This window comes from Carcharhinus amblyrhynchos, unplaced genomic scaffold, assembly GCF_965287045.1.
Source record: "Carcharhinus amblyrhynchos unplaced genomic scaffold, sCarAmb.v2.hapA scaffold_42, whole genome shotgun sequence".
Taxonomy (NCBI): domain Eukaryota; kingdom Metazoa; phylum Chordata; class Chondrichthyes; order Carcharhiniformes; family Carcharhinidae; genus Carcharhinus; species Carcharhinus amblyrhynchos.
The window spans coordinates 3,949,880-3,972,550 of NW_027649783.1; the positions used below are offsets into that span (position 1 = coordinate 3,949,880).

The 22,671-nt window shown below is 46.8% G+C and overlaps 2 protein-coding genes, 1 long non-coding RNA gene and 2 other non-coding genes across 5 annotated transcripts; 3 read left to right on the plus strand and 2 right to left on the minus strand.

The window, feature by feature from the left end:
- The first annotated feature begins 969 nt into the window (after positions 1–969).
- On the plus strand, positions 970–19,736 carry LOC145335877 (uncharacterized). The gene is made up of 2 exons (XM_080181607.1): positions 970–1,440; positions 19,268–19,736. Exons 1-2 carry the CDS (start codon positions 1,055–1,057, stop codon positions 19,674–19,676), a joined length of 795 nt encoding a protein of 264 aa, XP_080037733.1. The 5' UTR covers positions 970–1,054; the 3' UTR covers positions 19,677–19,736.
- On the plus strand, positions 3,078–3,160 carry trnal-uaa (transfer RNA leucine (anticodon UAA)). The gene has a single exon. It is a non-coding gene; the product is annotated as a tRNA-Leu (tRNA).
- Positions 6,104–6,175, minus strand: trnam-cau (transfer RNA methionine (anticodon CAU)). Its single transcript has one exon. It is a non-coding gene; the product is annotated as a tRNA-Met (tRNA).
- On the plus strand, positions 8,011–15,725 carry LOC145335887 (uncharacterized). The gene is made up of 3 exons (XR_013885305.1): positions 8,011–8,116; positions 10,276–10,464; positions 15,360–15,725. It is a non-coding gene; the product is annotated as an uncharacterized LOC145335887 (long non-coding RNA).
- Positions 19,737–20,436: 700 nt separating the features above from the next.
- On the minus strand, positions 20,437–22,498 carry LOC145335845 (histone H3-like). Its single transcript, XM_080181571.1, has 2 exons — positions 22,370–22,498; positions 20,437–20,850 (listed from the first exon to the last, which is right to left on the minus strand). The coding sequence occupies exons 1-2, from the start codon at positions 22,496–22,498 to the stop codon at positions 20,437–20,439; spliced, it is 543 nt and encodes a 180-aa protein (XP_080037697.1).
- Positions 22,499–22,671: the final 173 nt, after the last annotated feature.

A 22,671-nucleotide genomic window follows, 5' to 3' on the forward strand; every position in this document is an offset into this window, starting at 1 on the left:
AATTAATGAACTGCTACCTGCCCTTCTCTGGGTTTAGATCTCAGACGCGTTGATATTCGGTCCCTTTCTCCGGCTTTAGAGAGAGAGTTAATGGAACAAATGTGTCAGAATCATCGAAACCCTACAATGCAGAGGCCATTCGGCCTATCGAGTTTGTACCGACATCAATCCCTCACCCATCCTCATAACCCTACATATTTCCCCTGTTCATCCCTGTGATACTGGGAGCAAATCCAATCGACTCAAACCCGCATGTCTTGGGGCTGTGGGAAGAAAGCGGAGCGCCCGCAGGAAAACCCAGGCAGACACGGGGAGAATGTGCAGACTCCACTCAGTTTCCAGTTCTGTTTCAGTTTGGTCTCAATAATCGATCAGTTTATTCCCTATAAACCCCAGTTGTGCAGGAATCCTCAGTCTGGAGGAATATGGAGAACAGTCCGTCCGTTTGCAGAACGATGAAACTTCCTGGCGGCTGGTTGGAGAGTTTTAAAAAGGGCCGAGATGAACCCCGAATGGATCCCGGATTCTAAAAGCAACTCGGGATAAAATGGTGCAAACAGACTGATGTTTCAAAAAGGTTTGTTTTTAGTTAATTATTGATGGGATTTTGTATTTCTTGATTGAGAAATATATTTGCGAACTTTCCAAAAATAAATTTATTTTCGGCTTGTTTTCAGATAAACCCAGAGTGAAAATGAGAAAGTGCCGGATCCAGGTTAACTCTAGACTGGGGAAGGAGAGAAAGGGAGATTCTCCATTCCCGATCAGAATAATTTCCCAAAGGGATTTGTTCTTTTCCCCTTTGGGGACTTTTCCAATTTGAAATGAAATCGGTGGGAAGCTGAGAATTTGGGCTTTTCCGCCCTCACTACGTGGAGGCTCCGGATTGGTCAGTTCAGCAGATTTCTGATTGGTCATATGGACAAGATGCTGAGAGGTGGCAACAAAGTGACCAATCAGCAATGTGGGCCCTCCATTCCTCCCGGAGCTAGAAGAGAAGCGAAAGGGAGTGGATTTCAGCATTCTTTGTGAAAGGCTTTGGGAGATTGGGGAAATGTCTGGAAGAGGAAAGAGCAGCGGGAAAGTTCGGGCCAAGGCCAAGTCTCGCTCCTCCCGGGCTGGACTGCAGTTCCCGGTGGGCCGTGTTCACAGGCTCCTGAGAAAGGGCAACTATGCTGAGCGTGTGGGTGCCGGAGCCCCGGTTTATCTGGCTGCTGTGCTCGAGTATCTGACCGCTGAAATCCTGGAGCTGGCCGGGAACGCGGCCCGGGACAACAAGAAGACCCGCATCATCCCCAGACACCTGCAGCTGGCCGTCCGCAACGACGAGGAGCTCAACAAGCTGCTGGGAGGGGTGACCATCGCTCAGGGCGGGGTGCTGCCTAATATCCAGGCCGTGCTGCTGCCCAAGAAAACCTCCGCCGTCTCCAGCAAGAGCAAGTGAAGCGGCCATTCTTTCATCTGATAACCCAAAGGCTCTTTTCAGAGCCACTCACTTTATCTGGAAAAGGGCGGCTTGGTGTCTATCGGTCAGATTCTGCACTGCTATTCACAGTCCAGCTGTTTCCCGCTTTGTTTTATCAATCCCTGTACCCATTATTGATACAGGTGTTTTAATACATGTAAATTTATGCTATTTATTGGAGAAACTTTTACACGTTAGAAACATCATTTCCAGCACCATGTCTGAGGTAATTATTTAAATACAAGTACACAATTACCCCAGCGTGAGAAACAGCATCAAAGATTGTCTGAAAAATACCCCAAACACAACGGCTCTTTTAAGAGCCACTCACAATCTCTGTGAAAAAGCTGCGCCGTCTTTTCCCTTATTGAGTTAATGAGAAATCTCTTTCTGGAGGATAGAGATTTGTCCCGTTACAGAATGCTGTGAATGGGACTTCATACCCGCCCCTTACACACACTTTCACACTGAAGGGACAATCAAACTGAACTGAGAGCGGATTATAAACCCCAGTCTGGGATTTGTCACGGACAATGAGGCGCAGAACAATATCAGGATGTAATTACTTACATTTAACGATAACTATATTCAGTTTCAGAATAAGGTTCTTTTTTCACTCTCTAGTTACCTAGGCACCGCTCCGGGAACAGAGTAAAGGCGGGAATGAAGAGGTTATTCTCGGGCTGATCTGTTTATTCCACAGTTTTCCCAGAGGACGGAATCAGTGAGATTTGTACACACACAGGACCTGAGTCCATTGCAGCGCTTTAAGATCCGCTTCCCCCCCCCGGGCCCTCCCTATTCTCCGGACACAAAGCTGCCTGTCCCACCGGCGGGATAGGGCCGGGGATTCTCTCCACACTTCCCATTGGAACATTCCCGGCCGCTTTCAGGGGAGAGGATCAGAAATCAGCCGTTTCTCTCTGTCCCTGTGAAGCCTGTGTGAAGGGGGTTGGTTGGGAATCTCTCTGTTTCTGCTTTTCCACTGAGCTGAGATTTGCTCGGTTTTAAATTGCTGAGCGGGGTCTGATTCCCGCCGGTTCCAGATAAGAGATTGAGACATTCAAACTGTTCCTAAAATAGCGGCAGGATTCAGTGAGGGGAAAATACAATAAACAGATGAGAAAGTGTGAGATTGAAATAGTTTCCTGAACATTAAGGCGTTCGGTTATTTTGTATTTTTCCTGCACTGAAATTGGCGGGTTTTTCCCATTTGAAAATGTAAACCAATCAAAACCTCCCATTTCTACTCCCTCGCTTTGTGATTGGTTAAGAATTGGATAGAAACAAGAGCGACCAATCAGAGCTGGAGTCTGGCTGCAGCCTCACAAACCGCTCCCAATGATTATTAATAGAGATTAAACTGCCCCAATCTGGATTGGAGTTATTCAATGGACTTTGTTTCCATAGATAAATATTTGAAGAAATCAGATATTTCCTCCACACAAGTTCCAGGGGAGTGTCGCCAGCTCCTTCTCACACACAGTCCGAGCTCAGAGACACAGACAGCTCATCAGTTCCACAGTCTCCGAGAACACTAATCATTTCAGAGGCACATTTTCAATCCAACAGGAATGACAGCCGCTGTGTCCCGATCATGTCCAGTTCTCGTACCAGGGTGGCCGAGTGGTTAAGGCGTTGGACTTAAGATCCAATGGACATATGTCCGCGTGGGTTCAAACCCCACTCCTGGTAGAAGGATTTTTAATACTGCATTCTGCACCCTCTTCTCCCCTATATATTGTGTGAATGGTATGCTTGATCTGTATAGCACGCAGGAAACCAGAGTTTTCACAGCTTAATACTGCATGTCCCAATAAGAAATCAAATCAAAATCAGTACCGCTGATCGGGGGATCCATCAATCCCAGTCCAAACTATTATCAGATCATCACTGTATCAATCCCACAATAGAGCAGTTTTAACTCCAAATTAAATATCTGATGAAACGGTATTTCGGTTAAATGTCACACAATTAACCTTCATAAGGTGCTTTGAGATTCGAGTTAAATCCCAGTCATATCACCCACATCAGGGGTTTGGAAGTGGCTGTACTAATCCCCATAGTGTATTCTCACAAATACATTAGATACAAATGTGAAATTCAATCTCAGATTGAGATATTCTGACAGTGAGTATAACCTGAGATACAAACTCAGATTCCAGTTGAAAACTCACTCTGGTTATGAAACTAAAAGTTACAATTTCAATTTGATGACTATGAAATGACCCATAAATTATAAACTAATCCTAACCCCTCACTCACACTGAGCCTGATGGAAGACACTGTACCAATTCCAGACTGAGTTCCATTTTACATTCATGTCAAAATTCTTACTCAGAATCAGACTGAGTGTCACAGACCAAATCAATGTGAATAACCTGAGTGAAACTTGTATAACAATCCAGTATCAGATTGAAGGATACATTATCTTGCACAATTGTGTTCAGATTTAATGCTGGGCTGAAACTCACTCACATTGTTTGCTGAAAACATACTGCATCAGTGGCTGTTTCTGTGTTGGAAAATGATTTGGAATTAATCCAAATTGATAACTTGTCCCAGAGATTGAAGGTTATTTAATTAATCCCATACTCACACTAAATCCCAAAGACAGATAAATAAGAGAATAGTTCTGAATCACATATTCAGCATCAACAGCTGAAAAATCCAGGTTGTTTCCTGCTCTCACTCACAGGAGCTGAGTCTGAGTGATATGAAATAAATCACACACACCAAATGTATCACTGAGAGATTTGGAAACAACCAAAGGCTCACACAGACTAATGGATACAAATGGAAGATTTTATAGAGAGAGACGTGGACGAAAAATCCCAAATGAAACTCGCAGTTTTAGCAGCATCATAGACTTATACACAGAGTTAATTCCACTGATAGCTACAGCATGAAGCTGATGTTCTACAAACAGGGAAATTAAAGCACATGTTCCACAAACAGCCCCAGGGGATTTAATGTTACGGATGGTTCCCACAGTTACATAAAATGCTCACAGACAAAGAAGCCGTTGGCAGATCTAGACTCATCCAACCCACACACTTTATAAGAGTCTGACAGATCCATATAACTGACCCCCTCAGAAACAACACCAGACAAATTCAAATACAGAATGGAACCAGATACTTAAACATGTGAATTGATTGCAAAACCAATTGTGTGTCTTGGACAGCCCAAAGCTACGGGGATGTGGTGAAACATGAGGACAAATCCTATCATATCCACCACCAGGCAGGTCGCAACTGCACAAATAATAGCAAATTACTGCAGATGCTGGAATCTGAAACTAAAAGAGAAAATGCTGGAAAATCTCAGCAGGTGTGGCAGCATCTGTAAGATGTCAAAGGACTTTGACAAAGGGTCATCTGGACTCGAAATGTCAGCTCTTTTCTCTCCTTATAGATGCTGCCAAACCTACAGAGATTTTCTCATTTTGTCGTTACTGCACAATGTGATTCTGCAATGGGGCAACACTTACTAAATAATCCTGATTGTGCTCAGAATTACACTGACAATATGATCAGAAGAGCAGAGGTTTTTTTAAAAGCGACCTCCTCTTTAAGACAGAGGTGAGGAGGAACCTTTTTGATCAGTTGATTTTTTTTTACTTTCTGCATTCATGGGATTAGGGCATCACAGGCTCGGCCGGGATTTATTGCCCGTCCATAATTGCCCTGGGATAGGCAGCGCTGAACTGCAATCTTCAACTGCTGTCACCAATGTCATATAGGTACACACACAGTGCGGTTTGGAGGTGGTTGGGGGAGAGGAGGGGGGTGGTGGGTGGCTGTTGGGGAGTGAGAAGACCTACTGGCACTGAAGGAATGGCAATATATTTCCAAGTCCTGATGGTGAGTGGTTTCGAGGGAGATTTCTAATTGGTGTTGTTCTGATGTGTCTGCTGCCCTTTTCCTCGAGGCCACAGTCATGGTGGGTTTGGAAGATGTTGTCAAATGAGCCTTTGTGAATTCAGGCAATGCATTTTGTGGAAGGTACACACTGCTGCCCCTGTCTGTCAGTGGTAATATAAGCAGACTTGTGACTAATAAATATTCTTTAATTTTAACTTTTGGTGGAGGCAGCGACTCTTTGTGGATGGGAAGCGAATGAAATCAGATACTTTGTACTGGATGGTGTCAAACTTCTAGTGTTGTTGGAGCTGCATTCACCCAGGCAAGTTACATCTGGAAAACAGGTACTCCGGGTTCCTTCCACAGTCCAAAGACGTGCAGGCCGGGCGGATTGGCCATGCTAGATTACCCTTTGTGTGGTTAAAAAAAAGTGAAGGTTAGGTAGATTAGCGGGGTGGGTGTGTGGGACTCTGACTATAGGGCATGGATGGGATGCTCTGTCGGAGATTCGGTGCAATTTAAATGGGCCGAATGGCCTCCTTCAGAATTGTAGGGGTTATGTGATTTTGGTCTTTTGACTGTGTCAGAACTGCCCTGATAATAAAAGGGGGAAAGACGTGTTTGTAGCCTTTACATCAGTGAGCTTTTGGCAGATTAGATTGTGTATTGTCAGCGAGAGTTGATGAAGATAACTGTGTCCTGGAAAAAAATAGCAGAGTTACTTTTGGGGAACAGAGAAATGATCTTTTTAAACTGATCCTGAAAATGTAAATAGCAGAGAATGGTTTCGATCCATCGACCTCTGGGTTATGGGCCCAGCACGCTTCCGCTGCGCCACTCTGCTACAAGCTAATAAGTTCCTCGTTATTATTGTTGCGCAGTATCAGGACAAAAATCTCACTGTCGTATTGCAGTTTAATGACGGCAAATATGCTCCGCCTGGCGGCACAATTCCACTGTCTAACACACAAAGAATGGAACACACACAAAAGCAGCGCCAGATTGTCAGGAGACAGAAGATCTTTCACAGGCAAAGCAGAATGGACCGATTGCTCATTTGTGTAAACTGTTCATGAAAAGTTCAGGCATGATTTTATTGAATGGAGGAACAGGCTCGAGAGGACAAATGGCCGACTCCTGCTCCAAGCTTTTATGTTCTTAGATTCTTCTCTGGATCCAATACTATTTAATTTATTTTGTTACCCATGATTGGGCCACTTTTCCAGTTATGTTTACGTGCCAGAAAGGAATGTATAACTCTTTAATTGCAGACACCTCTGCCTTAAATATTAGTCATTTCTTATCCACCGTCATGCCATTGAATGGATCTATTAATCCATAATCTATTTTAGCAAACACACCTCTCATACCTTCCTAGTTTACTTTATTAAGATTTAGGATGTTATTTCAGGATTGGACTTGTGTCACGTTTATGGACTGATGGTAGCTGTTCCACAAAGCAGTCAGTTAATCCGTCACATTGTTAGTAGTGAAATTTTGCAAAAAATATAATGTTGAAAAAGCTATTTCTGCTGCTTGTAGACACTGAACTGTAAGGAGAGATAATGCAATATTCCATTCAAAAACTTATGATATTTCTTCCCTTTCCTCAGCCAATCCTCTCACTGTTCTGTGGCCAGCAGGACTCTCAAGTGTGTCGCTCCCCTGTCCCACACTTGGAACATTTTCAATCACTCCACAAGGATGAGTAATTTCTGATAAGAGTTTCTAGTCAGCTGCCATTTTCATTCTGCACCTTACTTTCACACGGATCATTCTGTCCTCGGTCTTTCCTGGTATTCAGAGCTCCTCTCCTCCATTCAGGTTTTTCTACCTTTATACATCTGGTAATTGTCCCTTTCAATTGTGTGACTAAATCTTATTATTTAATGCATGTGTGGTCCAATTGGTCACAGACATTCTATTTCCTTTGTTTTTTTTCACATGAGTCCCTCTCCTCTCCATTTGCCTATAATGCATTACATTTATAACTTCCACCATTCTGATGAAAAGATGTTGATCTGAAATCTTTGCCATTAACTTTGTTCGTCTCAGCAGCAGCTCACTTGTTACATAATTGCACAACTTTGAAATTAAATTCATACTTCCTGCATTCATACTGTCTGAACTCGGGAATCAGGTTGAGAGGAGTTTGGAGAGAATGGATTAAAATCATGATTGGTTTCAATAGAGTAAATGTAAATAAAATGTTTCTGTGAAACAACGGCACAAGTTTGTTGTGAATGGTATAAAATAATTAATAAGAACATCAGGGAACACATTTGTCGTTGGGCAGCAAAGTTGCTGTGATCCTGAACATGATGCCTGTAATCGAAGCCAATTGGGACAAAAAGTAAAAGTTAAAATACCATTGGACAAATAAGGATAGAAATACATTTCGAGGCTGTAATTTAGATAAGAGGAAGTATTGCAGTGAACGGAGGGGAAATCTCGTTCAGAGTTTAAATATATTTTATGTTCTGTTTTATTCAATGTAATGGAGGCCTGGAGAACCCAGGATTCAGCGCGCGAGTGAATACGGTCTATCTCATTCAGATGGTCCGCACCGCGCAGGCGCCATTAGGCCGCGTCCCCGGGTCCCGTCTGTCAGCGCGGAGCATGCGCGGTGCGGCTCCCGAAAGCTGAACGGGGCCGCGCGCAGCCGCAGTAACACCGAGTCAGAGGCGCCCGGGGCCCGGCGGAGGTGCGGGGAGGGAGCCGGGGGAGCGGCACCATGAAGCGGATGGTGCAGCGAGGCCATCCTCACCGCCCCATATGGAACAGTGTGAGTGAGAGGAAACAGAGAGGAGTGGGTAATGGGTGTGTTTCAGACTGGAGGAAGGTTTCCAGTGGAGTTCCCCAGGGCTCGGTGTTAGGAGCCCTGCTCTTCCTGATATATATTAATGACACACACCTTGGTGTACAGGACACAAGCTCAACATTTCCACACGCCCCCAAACCTGGAGGCATTGGCAACTGTGAGGAGGAAAGTGGGAAACTCCCAAAGGACACAGGCAGCTTGGTGGAATGGGAGACAAGTGGCAGTGGGGAAAGTTCCAGCACCGATTGCCCTGCGGCTGCCCCTGGGGATCATGCCCACTCTCAGTGCCCGGGCAAGGCAGTGTGTTGGATAGAGCACTTTCTGGGGCGCGGAGAATTGTTTTCATTCATGTGATATGTGTGTCACTGGCTTGGCCAACATTTATTGCACTAATTACCCTTGAACTGAGTGGCTTGTTAGGCCGTTTCAGAGGGGATTTAAGAGTCAAAAACATACTGTGGGTCTCGAGTCACAGGTAACGACAGTTAATGTGGGTGTATTTCCTTCCCTAAAGGGGTATCAGTAAACCAAATGGGTTTTTTTACAACATTGCCATCATTAGATCTTTAATTCGAAAGTGCTTGATAGAGCAGACACAGCACGGTTTTGTTAAAGGGAAGTCGTGTCTGACAAATTTACTGGAGTTCTATGAGGATGTGTCTAGGGCGGTGGATAGAGGAGAACCGGTGAATGTGGTCTTTCTTGATTTTCAGAAGGCGTTTGACAAGGTACCTCACAAGAAGTTATTACAGAAGGTCAGGGGACATGGAGTTGGGGGTAGGGTGTTAGCGTGGATAGAGGATTGGTTGTCAAATAGGAGGCAGAGAGTGGGGGTCAATAGGTGCTATTCGGATTGGCGGATGGTTACTAGTGGAGTGCCCCAGGGGTCGGTGCTGGGGCCTCAGCTATTTACCATTTATATAGATGATCTGGAGAAGGGAACCGAGTGTAGGGTGTCGAAATTTGCTGATGACACCAAGATTGGTGGAATGGCAAATTGTGCAGAGGGTGTGGAGAGTCTGCAGAAGGATCTAGATAGGCTGGGCGAAGGGGCCAGGAAATGGCAAATGGAATTTAATGTTGGCAAGTGCGAGGTGGTCCACTTTGGTAGGAATAATGGTAGGAAGGGTTATTACTTAAGTGGCGAAAAACTGCAGCAGGCGACAGTGCAGAGGGACCTCGGGGTCCTTGTGCATGAGTCGCAAAAACCCAGCTTGCAGGTGCAGCAGGTGGTCAGGAAGGCGAATGAGATGCTGGCCTTCATAGCAAGGGGGATTGAATATAAAAGTAGGGAGGTCTTGCTGCGGCTGTATAGGGCATTGGTGAGGCCGCAGCTGGAGTACTGTGTGCAGTTTTGGGCGCCGTACTTACGCAAGGATATTTTGGCCTTGGAGGGAGTGCAGAGGAGGTTTACTAGGCTGATGCTGGAGTTGAGGGGGTTGAGCTATGAGGAGAGGCTGAATAAATTAGGCTTGTACTCATTAGAGTTTAGAAGAATGAGGGGAGATCTTATTGAGACGTATAAGATGATGAATGGGATGGATAGGATAGAGGTGGAGAGACTCTTCCCGCTCAGAAAGGATAATAGGACTAGGGGGCACAGCCTCAAGATAGAGGGGGGGCGATTTAGAACGGAGTTGAGGAGGAACTTCTTCACTGAAAGGGTGGTGAATCTCTGGAATTCTCTGCCCCTTGAAGTGGTGGAGGCTGCCTCGCTAAATATTTTTAAGACGCGGGTTGATGGGTTTTTGATAAGCGAGGGGATTAAGGGTTATGGGGAGAGGGCGGGAATGTGGAACTGAGACACGACAGATCAGCCATGATCTTATTGAATGGCGGGGCAGGCTCGAAGGGCTAGATGGCCTACTCCTGCTCCTATTTCTTATTTCTTATGTTCTTATTCCAGATTTTAATTGAGCTCAAATTACACTATCTGCTGTGGTGATATTCAGGTCCCATTGAATTTCCCCTGGATCTCTAGGTCATTAGACCAGTGACAATATCACTAGGACATTACCTCCTCACATGGGAACTGCAGCCGCCATTGACAGATATCAGCAAGTAGTTTATTGTGGGTTGATTGTCAGTGAGCTAAAACATGAACTCTGTTTCTCTCTCCACAGATGCTGCCTGACCTGTTGTATATTCCAGAATGTTCTCCTTGTTTCAGATGTCCAGTGTCCATCTGATTTCACCTGTGAATTATTGCAGCTGTTGCTCAGAAAACTGAGGCCTGATATAGACAAATTAAGAGCCATTTTGAATCAGGCTGGATGTTGGTTTTGGAATTCAGTCCCTCAGTTTCTGTGAAGGTAAGTTTTTTGTTTGGGTGACTTTGGTTTGTAGAAGCAGGAGAAATGGATGGCTTTAATTCTGGGTACATTTGAGAGCATCAGGTCCAAACACTTCTGATCAAAGATTATTAACTGTGATCATTCTGTACAATTACAGAAACATTGCAAACTTGCACACAATAAGTGCTGGACAGAGAATCAATTCCACATTCATATCCAGTATCAGACTGAATTAATTCCACACTGAAAAACTGTAACATAGACTGACAGAAAAAGGGTTAGTTCCACACACACAATACCAGAATATAAGGAGAAGGAGCAGAAGGCCATTCAGCCCATCAGGCCTGTTCTGCCATTCAGTAAGATCATGGCTGATCTGATTGTGGCCTCAACTCCACTTCAGTGCCTGTCCCCAAAACCCTTGATTCTCTTGTGTCTCAAAAATCTATCGAACTCAAGACTGAATCTATTGAATGACAACAATTAAGGGTCCCTTAAAAGTAGTAATTCCTCCTAATCGCCATCTTAAATTGGAGATGCTTTATCTTTAACCTGTGCCTCCAGTTCTAGTTTCCCCCTATAAATGGCAACATCCCCCTCAGCATCTACACTGTCAAGCCCCTGAGAATCTTATATGTTTTAGTACAATCCTCTCTCATTCTTCTCCACTGAAAATTGGCCAGACTTGTTTAATTTTTCCTCATAAAATAACTCCTTCATCTCAGGAATCAGGCTCCACTCACTACTGTTTGCTAAGCTGATCGTGACCCACTTCCATACACTAACAGACCCTGACACAGTCATTATTCTCGGATGATTGAGTCAATTCCACACCTACATACGGTAACAGAGATTGACAGAGTTAATGTCACACTGCAGTAAAGGATAGAGAACACTTAATTTCAGTGTCACATACAAATCAGAGATGAACAGAGAGTTAATGCCCCATTCACACACAGTAATAGAGAATTACAGATACAGAAGTAAGTCTGTATGCACACATACTAACAGAGATGGACAGAAAGGTAAAGGCTAAATTCAGCCCAGTCCCAGATGGCCATAGGCTGTTCTCCCCTTTCATGAATAACCCCAGCTGGTACAGGAATTGAACCCACGCTGTTTGAGTTACTCTGCATCACAGCCCCACTGTACAGCCAACTGAGCCAATCAACCCCCAGAATAGGACAGAGAGGTAATTGCACATTGAAACACAGGAACAGAGACTGGCTAATCAAGTTAACTCCACACTCACTTGCACTAATAGAGGCTGAGACATCAGAGAATTAATTCCATCCTCAAATAAACTGACAGGAAGAAATTTACTGTAATTCCAATGAAACACAGTAACAGAGGCTGACAGAGAGTGAATGGTGCTCTCGTACAGATTGACAGCAGGAATGAGTTAACTCCACATACAGTAACAGAGATGGACAGATACAGAGTTAATTTCACACACTCACACTATAACTCACACACTCACTTGAAGAATTCTTCTGACCTGAATCATACGGCCTCTTCATTGTTTCATTATATTTTCTATCATCCTCATCATCCAAGGAGCCCGGGCTTTGGTTCCCCTCCCTTTCACCCTGATCAGAATGTACTGAATCTATACCTGAAATATCTCCTGAAAGATCACCCATCACTGTTATAGTTTTTCCTGTCAAATTTTGGCTCCATTTGACTCTGACTCAATCCCAGCTCCTCCCATTGAAGTTAGGCCTCTTCCAATTCAAAAGTGTTACTTTAGATTGTTCCTTGCTAATATCAAGCTTGTGTTACAATGATCACTGTTACTCAAGTGACCACCCACTAATACGTGGATCATGTGGCAACATTCCTGTCAGTCTGTGTGAAAATGCAGTTAATTCTATATCTGCAATGCATGATCTGCCTGCAGATTTGCTGCTCTATTTCTTTCTCACCACACCTCCCTTTTTCCTATGTGGCTATTTGTGCTTCTAACTCATCAACCCTATTCACCACACTGTCCCATGTGCCACCAAGGTTGCTGGCATAGTGGACAGTAAAGAAGGTTACCTAGGATTGCAACGGGGCTGATGAATGACAGATAGAGTTTAATTTAGATAAATGCGAGGCGATGCATTTTGGTAGATCAAACCAAGGCAGGACTTGGTCAGTTAATGGTAGGTACTGGGGAGAGTTATAGAACAGAGATTAAAGGGTACAGGTTCATAGTTCCTTGAAAGTGGAGTCCCAGGTGGACTGAATGATGAAGAAGGCATTCAGCATTCCTGGTTTCATTGGTCAGAACATTGAATACAGGATTTGGGACGTCTTGTTGAAGTTGTTACAAAACGTTGATCAGGCCACACTTGGAATACTGTGTACAGTTCTGGTCACCCAATTATAGAAAGGGTATTATTAAACAAGACAGAGTCCAGAAAAGATTTACTGGGATGCTACTGGGACTTGATGGTTTGAGTTATAAGGAGAGATACGGGGATATTTTTCTCTGGAAGGCTTAGGGGTGATGTTATAGAGGTCGATAAAATAATGAGGGGCATAGAGCAGCTGGATGGTCAACATATTTTCCCAAAGGTCGGGGAGTCTAAAACGAGAGAGCATAGGTTTAGGATGAGAGGGGAGAGATCCAAAAGGGTCTGGAGGAGCAATTTTTAATACAGTGTGGTGAGTGTCTGGAACAAGCTGCCAGAGGTAGTAGCAGAGGAGGTTGCCCATCCAGGCAAGTCGCTCTCCTTGGGTTGGCCTTTGAGAACGCTGCTCTGACATCGGCAATGGTGACCTTAGATACAAGTTCATCCGAGGCTTCCAGAGCGGAGGGCGTACTCTCACTGAGCTCTTTCTCAAAACGGGCACAGAATGCATTCAACTCAATTGCAATGCATTGAGCATTGAGCCGGTGATTTTATTTCCTTCTCTAGATATTCCCATACGAACATAAGAAATAGGAGCAGGAGTAGGCCATCTAGCCCCTCGAGCCTGCCCCGCCATTCAATAAGATCATGGCTGATCTGTTGTGGCTCAGTTCCACTTTCCCGCCCTCTCCCCATAACCCTTAATCCCCTCTCTTATCAAAAACCCATCAACCCGCGTCTTAAATATATTTAGCGAGGCAGCCTCCACCACTTCAACGGGCAGAGAATTCCAGAGATTCACCACCCTTTGAGTGAAGAAGTTCCTCCTCAACTCCGATCTAAACCCTTTATCTTGAGGCTGTGCCCCCTCGTCCGACTGTCCTTTCTGAGTGGGAAGAGTCTCTCCACCTCTATCCTATCCATCCCATTCATCATCTTATCCATCTCAATGAGATCTCCCCTCATTCTTCTAAACTCGAACGAGTACAAGCCTAGTTTATTCAGCCTCTCGTAGTTCAACCCCCTCAACTCCGGCATCAGCCTAGTAAACCTCCTCTGCACTCCCTCCAAGGCCAAAATATCCTTGCATAAGTGCGGTGCCCAAAACTGCACACAGTACTCCAGCTGCGGCCTCACCAGTGCCCTGTACAGCTGCAGCAAGACCTCCCTACTTTTATATTCAACCCCCCTCGCTATGAAGGCCAGCATCCCATTCGCCTTCCTGACCACCTGCTGCACCTGCAGGCTGGGTTTTTGCGACTCATGCACAAGGACCCCGAGGTCCCTCTGCACCGTCGCATGCTGCAGTTTTTCGCCACGTAAGTAATAGTCCTTCCTACCATTCTTCCTACCAAAGTGGACAACTTCACATTTGCCAACATTAAATTCCATTTGCCAGTTCCTGGCCCATTTGCCCAGCCTATCTAGATCCTTCTGCAGACTCTCCACACCCTCCCCTTTTCTACTTCTATATAGTGGTGCCCATCCCCCTGCCAGGTTAGTGCAGACCCTCCCCATCCACACGAGTGACCCTCCCCATGAGGACACAGGGGCATTGAGAACAGAATCATACAAGTTACACTGAGCCTTTAGAAAGCTCTGATTGGATCACAGCTGGAGTATTGAGTCCAGTTCTGCTCAGCACACTTGAGGAAACGTGTGAGGATCATTCAGTGGGTGCAGAGGAGATTGACCAGAATGGTTTCAGCAATGAGGGGGTTTTAGCCACAAAGTTGTGTTGGAGAAGCTGGGGTTGATCTTTTTGGAGCAAAGCAGATTGAGGGGGAGATCTGATAGAGGTGGACAGGATTATGGCAGGTGTGGATCCGGTAGACAAAGAAAACTGATCCCATTCACTGATAGTACACGGACTAGGGGACACAGGGTGAAGGTTTTGGGAAGAGACAGAGAGAGGATGTGTGGGAGAACTTTTCATGCAGCGAATAACAACCTGGAAGTTGCTGCCTCTGAGGGTGGAAGCAGAGACAATGAATCATTTCAAAGAGGAATTTGGATGGACATTTGAGGGAAATAAACTTGTCGGGCTATGGGGATAGAGCAGGGGAATGGGACTGACTGCATTGTTGTATGGAGAAGCCAGCATGGACTGGATGTGGTGAACTGTCTCCTTGTGCACTGTAATGATTCTAGTTCCAGTCTCCCCTGGTTTGTTGTAATTGGACAGTGAAGATTGGAAACAGAGGCAGACAGTCAGGATGTGGGGAGTTAGACAAAGAGCAGCTCTCGCAGGGACCGGGTGAGAACGAGGATGGACACGTTTTAAACAGAGACTGTTTGGTTTTGATTACTATCTGGTTAATCACACTGGAGCAATGAATGGAAATTCGAACGTTAACCCATTCATGAAGCAGTGCAGGGTTTCAGTTCTATCTGAATGTCATTGAATTGTCATAGCGCCTACCACCACTGATCATACTTCTCGTACAGACACTGAGGACTGCAGTCACACATTGGCAATGTTTGTATCACTGGGTTTCCTTTGTGACTGTTCATTATGATTATGTACTGAGATTTATAAATTACTGAAACTGCTCTTTTAAATTTATTTGCGAGATTAGAGATCCTCTGACCTCGGAAGGAAGACCCTGACCTGCAGTGACCCGGAGAACCCGAACACGTGGACCCAGCCGTGACCCCAGAGACCCCGTCCGCCAACCGGCCTTCAACCTGTCCACACCGGAGTGTGGTGTGAACACCCTCCGAACTGGAACCGCAGCCCGACAGTGACCCGGAACTCCCCCCCACTCAGACCCGACTGCCGAGGCAGGACCCGTGACCATGGCAACAAATCCTCCACCCACACACCAACCAAAGCGCAAACAGGACCCAGCTACACCCTCGATACCACAGACTAAACACCGTCTGGCAGGCAGGACAGGGAGCAGCCACCCCAGGAAGCGGGGGAAACGCGCAGGCCTGCAGGTGACACTCAAACAATGTGGTTCCAAGACCCCCCTCCCCAGCTCACTCCTGGCAAATGTTCAATCTCTGCAAAACAATCTCGATGAACTGAAAACCAGACTCACTTTTCAAAGGGAACTGAGAGACTGCTGTGTGCTGTGTTTCACAGAGACACAGATCACACCTGCTTCACCGGGCAGTGTCGTACAACCACAGGGCTTCTCCGTCCACCGAATGGACCTTACAGCAGCCTCAGATCAGGCTCGCGCAGGTAGCGTCTGCCTTCTAATCAACACCTCTTGGTGCTCCGATGTCACAACACTGGCGAGTTTCTGCTCCCCGGACCTAGAATATCTGACGCTGAAATGCTGCCCCGATAACCTTCCACAGGAGTTCACCTCTGTTATCCTGACAGCAGTTTACATTCCACCCCAGGCAGACGTGAAGGTCGCGCTGGATGAAATATCTACCGCCACGAACGGCCTTGAGACAAAATATCCCGAGGCCTTGTTCATCCAGGCCGGGGACTTCAACCAGACCAATCCCAAGAGTGTCCTACCAAAGTACTACCAACATGTCACCTGTCCCACCAGAGGCACAAACATCCTCGAGCACTGCTACACAAAAATCAAACATGCCGACCGTTCTATCGCCCGCCCAAACTTTGGCAAATCAGATCACAAGGCCGTGCTCCTGCTCCCAGCTTCCAGGCAAAAAAACTGAAGCAGGAGAATCCGATTAAAGAAAGTCCGGCATTGTTGGTCTGCGGAATGGGATGATCTCCTACATGACTGCTTCGAGTCAATGGCTGGTCAATATTTAAAAACTCAGCAAGCACCCTGAATGTTTACTTCACCACAATAACTGACTTCATTAGTATTGCATAGAAGACTGAGCCAAAGGAGCAAATCCATGTGTTTCCCGACCGGAAAGTGTGGATTAACAGGGATATTCACTGCTTCCTGAAGTCCAGCTCCAAAGCATTTCCAGTCAGGGGACCCTGAACTGGAACAAATCCAGATGTGATCTACAGAGAACCATCACAGCTGCCAAGTGCCAGTACCGGACCAAGCTCGAGTCCCAGGCTCGCCACATGGACTCCCACCGTTTGTGGGAAGGTCTGAAAGACACAACAGGTTACCAGATGAAGGCGTGTAGAATTGCCAGTGACGATGCCCCCCTCCCTGATGAGCTCAATGCATTCTATGCCTGTTTTGAGGATGCCCTCCACTCTGAAAGCCTTGGCTGAACCTGTATCCGAGGTCACCATCACAGACTTCAGATCAGCCGCATTGAAAGTCATCCTGCGGAAAGCGACTGGCCCGGATGGGGTACAGGGACAGGCACACAGATCCTGCGTGGAGCAGCTGGCGGGGGTATTCACAGACATCTTTAACCTCTCCTCACACCAATCTGATGTCCCTACAGGCTTCAAGAAGATGGCCATCATCCCTGTAGCAAAGATAAGCCAGGCAGCGAGCCTCCATGACTATTGCCTGGTAGCTCTGACATCCATCATTATGAGGTGCTTCGAAAGGTTAGTCATGGCACGGATCAACTCCAGCCTCCCAGATTGCCTGGATCCACTACAGTTCACCTACTGCCGCAACAGATCCACAGTAGATGCCATCTCCCTGACCGTATACTCAACCCTGGAACACCTGGATAACAAAGACACATGTCAGATTTCCATTTATTGATTCCAGCTCAGCCTTCAACACAATTATTCCGACAAAACCCATCTTCAAACTCCATGGCCGAGGGCTTGGCTCCTCCCTCTGTGACGGCGTCCTAGATTTCCTAACCCACAGACCACAATGAGTAAAGATTGGCAACGACACCGCCTCCACGATTATCCTCAACACCAGTGCCTCACAAGGCTGTGTCCTCAACCCCTTACGATGCTCCTTATACACTTCTGACTGTGTGGCCAAATTCTGCTTCAACTCTATTTTCAAGTTTGCTGATGATACCACCATCGTGGATTGGATCTCAAAAAATGATGAGACGGACTACAGGAATGAGATAGAGAATCTGGTAAATTAGTGTGACGACAATAATCTCTCCCTCAATGTCACCCAAACAAAGGGGATTGTCATTAACTTCAGGAAGTACAGTAGAGGACATGCGCCTGTCTACATCAATGGGGATGAAATGGAAATTGTTGAGAGCTTCAGGTTTCTATGTGTCGAGATCATCAATGACTTATCCTGGTCCTTCCACGCTGACTCTATAGTTAAGTAAGACCGCTAAGTTCACAGGAGGCTAAGGAAATTCAGCATTTCTGCTATGACTCTCACCAAGTTTTACAGATGCACTGTAGATAATACCCTTTCCAGATATATCACAGCTCGGTCTGGCTCCTGCTCTTAACAAGACCACCTTAAACTACAAACAGTTCTTATAGTAGCCCAGTCCATCACAGAAAGCAGCCTCCCCTCCATTGCCTCCATCTGCACTTCCCATCACATCAGAAAAGCAGCAGCATAATCAAAGCCCCCACACACCCCGGACATTCTCTCTTCCACCTTCTTCCAACAGGAATAAGATACAAAAGTCTGAGATCATGTACCAACCAACTCAATCTTCTCTGCTGCCATCAGACTTTTGAATGGACCTACTTTATATTGATCTTTCACTACAGACGAGTTATGAATGTAACACTACATTCTGCACTCTGTCATTCCTCTCTCCCCATGTACTCTCTGAATGGTATGCTTTGCTTGTATAAGGCACAAGAAACAATACTTTTCACTGTATACCAATACATGTGACAACAGTAAATCAAATTGAAACAGGGCCTGTGTATTATTCCCTCACCTGTAATTGGGTTACAATGAGTCAATTATTCCTGACAGGCAAATCATTGAATCAATCCAGGTTAGTTTGAAGTTTCCTCCCCTGAGTTACAATGAACAGTGAGCTCCTCACACACAGTATGTATGTTCTCTATCAGAGTGCATCAGTTTCACAGTCTCAGGCAGCAGAACTGGTGCAGAAACATTTTCAATCCCACAATCAGAGCAGAACAGACAGACTTTGTTTCCGTGTCACCCCCAACTCAGTCCCACTGACAGGAAGATGCATAAATCCCAGTCCAATTTCCCAGCCCCTATCTGGGACACACACTGATTATTATAAGGATCTGTAGAAATTGGTACAAACTGAGTCTGAGGGACTGGATCGGGCTCCCTGTTTCCAGTGAAGGACACTGGGTTCTGATTGAAGACTAAACGGGAGTGTTTTCCTTCTGGGAATGCTGTGAACAGGGATGGATTCCCGCCCGGGACAGTTAGAAAGCGCTAGGAGGATTTGTTCTTTTCCCCTTTGGGGACTTTTCCAATTTGAAATGAAATCGGTGGGAAGCTGAGAATTTGGGCTTTTCCGCCCTCACTCCGTGGAGGCTCCGGATTGGTCAGTTCAGCAGATTTCTGATTGGTCATATGGACAAGATGCTGAGAGGTAGCAACAAAGTGACCAATCAGCAATGTGGGCCCTCCATTCCTCCCGGAGCTAGAAGAGAAGCGAAAGGGAGTGGATTTCAGCATTCTTTGTGAAAGGCTTTGGGAGATTGGGGAAATGTCTGGAAGAGGAAAGAGCAGCGGGAAAGTTCGGGCCAAGGCCAAGTCTCGCTCCTCCCGGGCTGGACTGCAGTTCCCGGTGGGCCGTGTTCACAGGCTCCTGAGAAAGGGCAACTATGCTGAGCGTGTGGGTGCCGGAGCCCCGGTCTATCTGGCTGCTGTGCTCGAGTATCTGACCGCTGAAATCCTGGAGCTGGCCGGGAACGCGGCCCGGGACAACAAGAAGACCCGCATCATCCCCAGACACCTGCAGCTGGCCGTCCGCAACGACGAGGAGCTCAACAAGCTGCTGGGAGGGGTGACCATCGCTCAGGGCGGGGTGCTGCCTAATATCCAGGCCGTGCTGCTGCCCAAGAAAACCTCCGCCGTCTCCAGCAAGAGCAAGTGAAGCGGCCATTCTTTCATCTGATAACCCAAAGGCTCTTTTCAGAGCCACTCACTTTATCTGGAAAAGGGTGGCCTGGTGTCTATCGGTCAGATTCTGCACTGCTATTCACAGTCCAGCTGTTTCCCGCTTTGTTCTATCAATCCCTACTATTGACACATAGAATATTTTAATACAAGTTTCTGCTGTTTATTGGGGGAACCGTCCCAGTGAACTGAAATGATCCGATTTCCAATATAATTGTTGGAAGTGTGACAGTCTGTGAGGACAGTCATCTGCAGCCCATCAGTTTTCAAAGCCAGTCACTGTATCTGGAAAAGTGTTAATTATTGTCTGTCCGAATGTAGAAGTGTTTCTGTAATGGTGATATCGGTGTGAGGGGGTTACTGTTTGAGACATGGTTCATATTCAGACCCTGACTGACACAATTCTCAATCCTCACTCCAAACATGTGCGGAGAAAGTGGATTTGCGGAATTATTCCTCGGAAACGGAAATGATGGCAGGTTTAATAAGACCACTTTAAAATTAAATTGCGGTAGAATTGTTAACGGGATGGTTTTGACTGTAACCATCAAAGGATTGGAGAGAGCTCAATGTAACGGAGAGTTAATTGTAAGATGGAGAGGTTTCAGAGTCCTGGGAAGATTCTGTGCCGGGAATTGAAAGACTAGATTGGTTAACAGGAGATGGCAGCTCTTTCATGTGTCGAGTTGGTGGCTCTGAAAAGAGCCGTTGTTGTTCTTGGTGCTGAAGCCGGGGTTTTAGGCGCGTTCCCCGCGGATGCGGCGGGCCAGCTGGATGTCTTTGGGCATGATGGTGACTCGCTTGGCGTGGATGGCGCACAGGTTGGTGTCCTCAAAGAGCCCCACCAGGTAAGCCTCGCTGGCCTCCTGCAGGGCCATGACGGCCGAGCTCTGGAAGCGCAGGTCTGTCTTGAAGTCCTGAGCGATCTCTCGCACCAGGCGCTGGAAGGGCAGTTTGCGGATCAGCAGCTCGGTGGATTTCTGGTAGCGGCGGATCTCCCTCAGAGCCACAGTGCCGGGTCTGTAGCGATGAGGCTTCTTCACTCCGCCCGTGGCTGGAGCGCTCTTCCGGGCCGCTTTGGTAGCCAGCTGTTTGCGAGGAGCTTTCCCTCCGGTCGATTTGCGCGCTGTCTGCTTGGTCCTGGCCATTTTCTGAACGGATTCAGCACAATCTGAGACACACAGACTGTTAATCCAGAGTCTGCGCTGCAGCCGCCTTTTTAAACTCTGTGAGGAACCGCCCCCCCCCCCAGCGGGAATTGGCCCAGGAAGTTTCAATCAAACTCTGAGCAGGGAATGAATGTCTGGAACTCAGGTTCTGATCGCCTCACTTGTTTTCTTCACCGCCCCTTCCAGAAATTACTCCATTTTCTGTGCAGGAAATAACCGTTTGTATAAAATAAGACTTCATTCCGTCCTTAATTACCAGAAACATTGAAGATTTGAAATCCATCTCCCTCCACATGGTGTTTTAGACCCTTTCCCCGCTCTCTGGGCTGTTCATTCCCAGAATCTCCCGCTGTTCCACTCGATCCCTGTCCCTTCCCTCTCCAGCCCATTCAGATTTCCCCTCCGCCTGTGGCTTGTGCCGCTTTCAGGGGAAAGGATGAGAAATCTGTGTCTTCTCTGTGTCCCCCTGAAGCCGGTGTGAAAGGGATTGAGTCTGTTGTTTGTTACAGAGAGTGAATTCATATTTGTCCCGTTTGACATTCCTGAATAGAGCCGTTTGCCGCGGACAAATGTTCACAAATGAATGCTCTTTGTAAAATAATCTTACAGCAGAATATTAATAGAGATGTTATTCTTGTTGAGAAGTTAAGAATTTGTCTCCATTCCCTTTCCCGCGCTGAAATTGGCGCCATTTCCCCCCATTCAAAATTCCTGCCGGTTGACAGTCGAAGCCAATGATTGGCTCAATGTTCACATTCGATGCTGTGCGATTGGTTCCGATGCGGAGAGGATGGCCAATCAGAAGCAGGCTGGGGGTTGGAGCGGCTCAAACTGCGGGAATTGCGGGTTTTGTGAATGACTGAGCGGAAACTCAGCAGTTTCCCAAAGCCTGTCAGCTTCAGTGCAGGAAACAACCGTCTGGGGGGCAAATAGCATCACAACTGGCACTGGTTCCAGTGAACGATTCACCGGCTGCTGCTCCGAAACTGCCGCTATTCCAGAGAAAGCTTTTAGAAACTCTATCCAAACACTGAGTGATTAGACAGGGAGTGAGGTGGCCTTTCACTCAGGGCACATGTCAACTGGGGGCTGCTGAGACAATCCACTGAAACATTTCAACAACAATCCTGCTCCAAATGAAATGTTCAATTGGGTGATTTCCCGGCACCGGAACCCAAACAAAGCAAAGCTGCATCTCAAACCCTGAGCAGCCTGTCCCAGCTCCCCCCCGTCCCCAGGTCACTGCTCTCTCTGTGAGGCGGTGAGTGGCTCTGAAAAGAGCCTTTGTTGTGTGTTGGCTGGAAAAGGGTCGAGTTGTTCAGCCGCCGAATCCATAGAGAGTGCGGCCCTGGCGTTTCAGAGCGTACACCACATCCATGGCAGTGACCGTCTTGCGCTTGGCGTGTTCAGTGTAGGTGACCGCATCCCTGATCACATTCTCCAGGAAAACCTTCAGCACCCCGCGAGTCTCCTCATAGATCAAGCCCGAGATCCGCTTGACCCCGCCACGGCGAGCCAGGCGGCGGATTGCTGGTTTGGTGATGCCCTGGATATTATCACGGAGCACTTTGCGGTGCCGCTTGGCTCCGCCTTTCCCCAGTCCTTTGCCTCCTTTCCCTCTGCCAGACATGATGGATTCTTCACTCCGATCACTGCCCAATCTGAGAGAGAGGAACTCTTTCAGGCTCCTTTTATACAGGCCGCCCCGACCTGACTGAGAAAGGCGGAGTGAGAGCAGAGAGGGGGGAGGAGACAGAGTGAAGATTCAACCCAGAGCGGGAGGGAGGAGAGAGCCGGCCTGAC

Coding starts and splice junctions, on each gene's coding strand:
- LOC145335877 (XM_080181607.1), top strand. CDS start 1,055: ATGTCTGGAAGAGGAAAGAGCAGCGGGAAAGTTCGGGCCAAGGCCAAG. Junction 1,441..19,267: donor GCCGTCTCCAGCAAGAGCAA/GTGAAGCGGCCA, acceptor TCTTTGTGAAAG/GCTTTGGGAGATTGGGGAAA.
- LOC145335845 (XM_080181571.1), bottom strand. CDS start 22,498: ATGTCTGGCAGAGGGAAAGGAGGCAAAGGACTGGGGAAAGGCGGAGCC. Junction 20,851..22,369: donor GCCTGGCTCGCCGTGGCGGG/GTCAAGCGGATC, acceptor GAATCCGTTCAG/AAAATGGCCAGGACCAAGCA.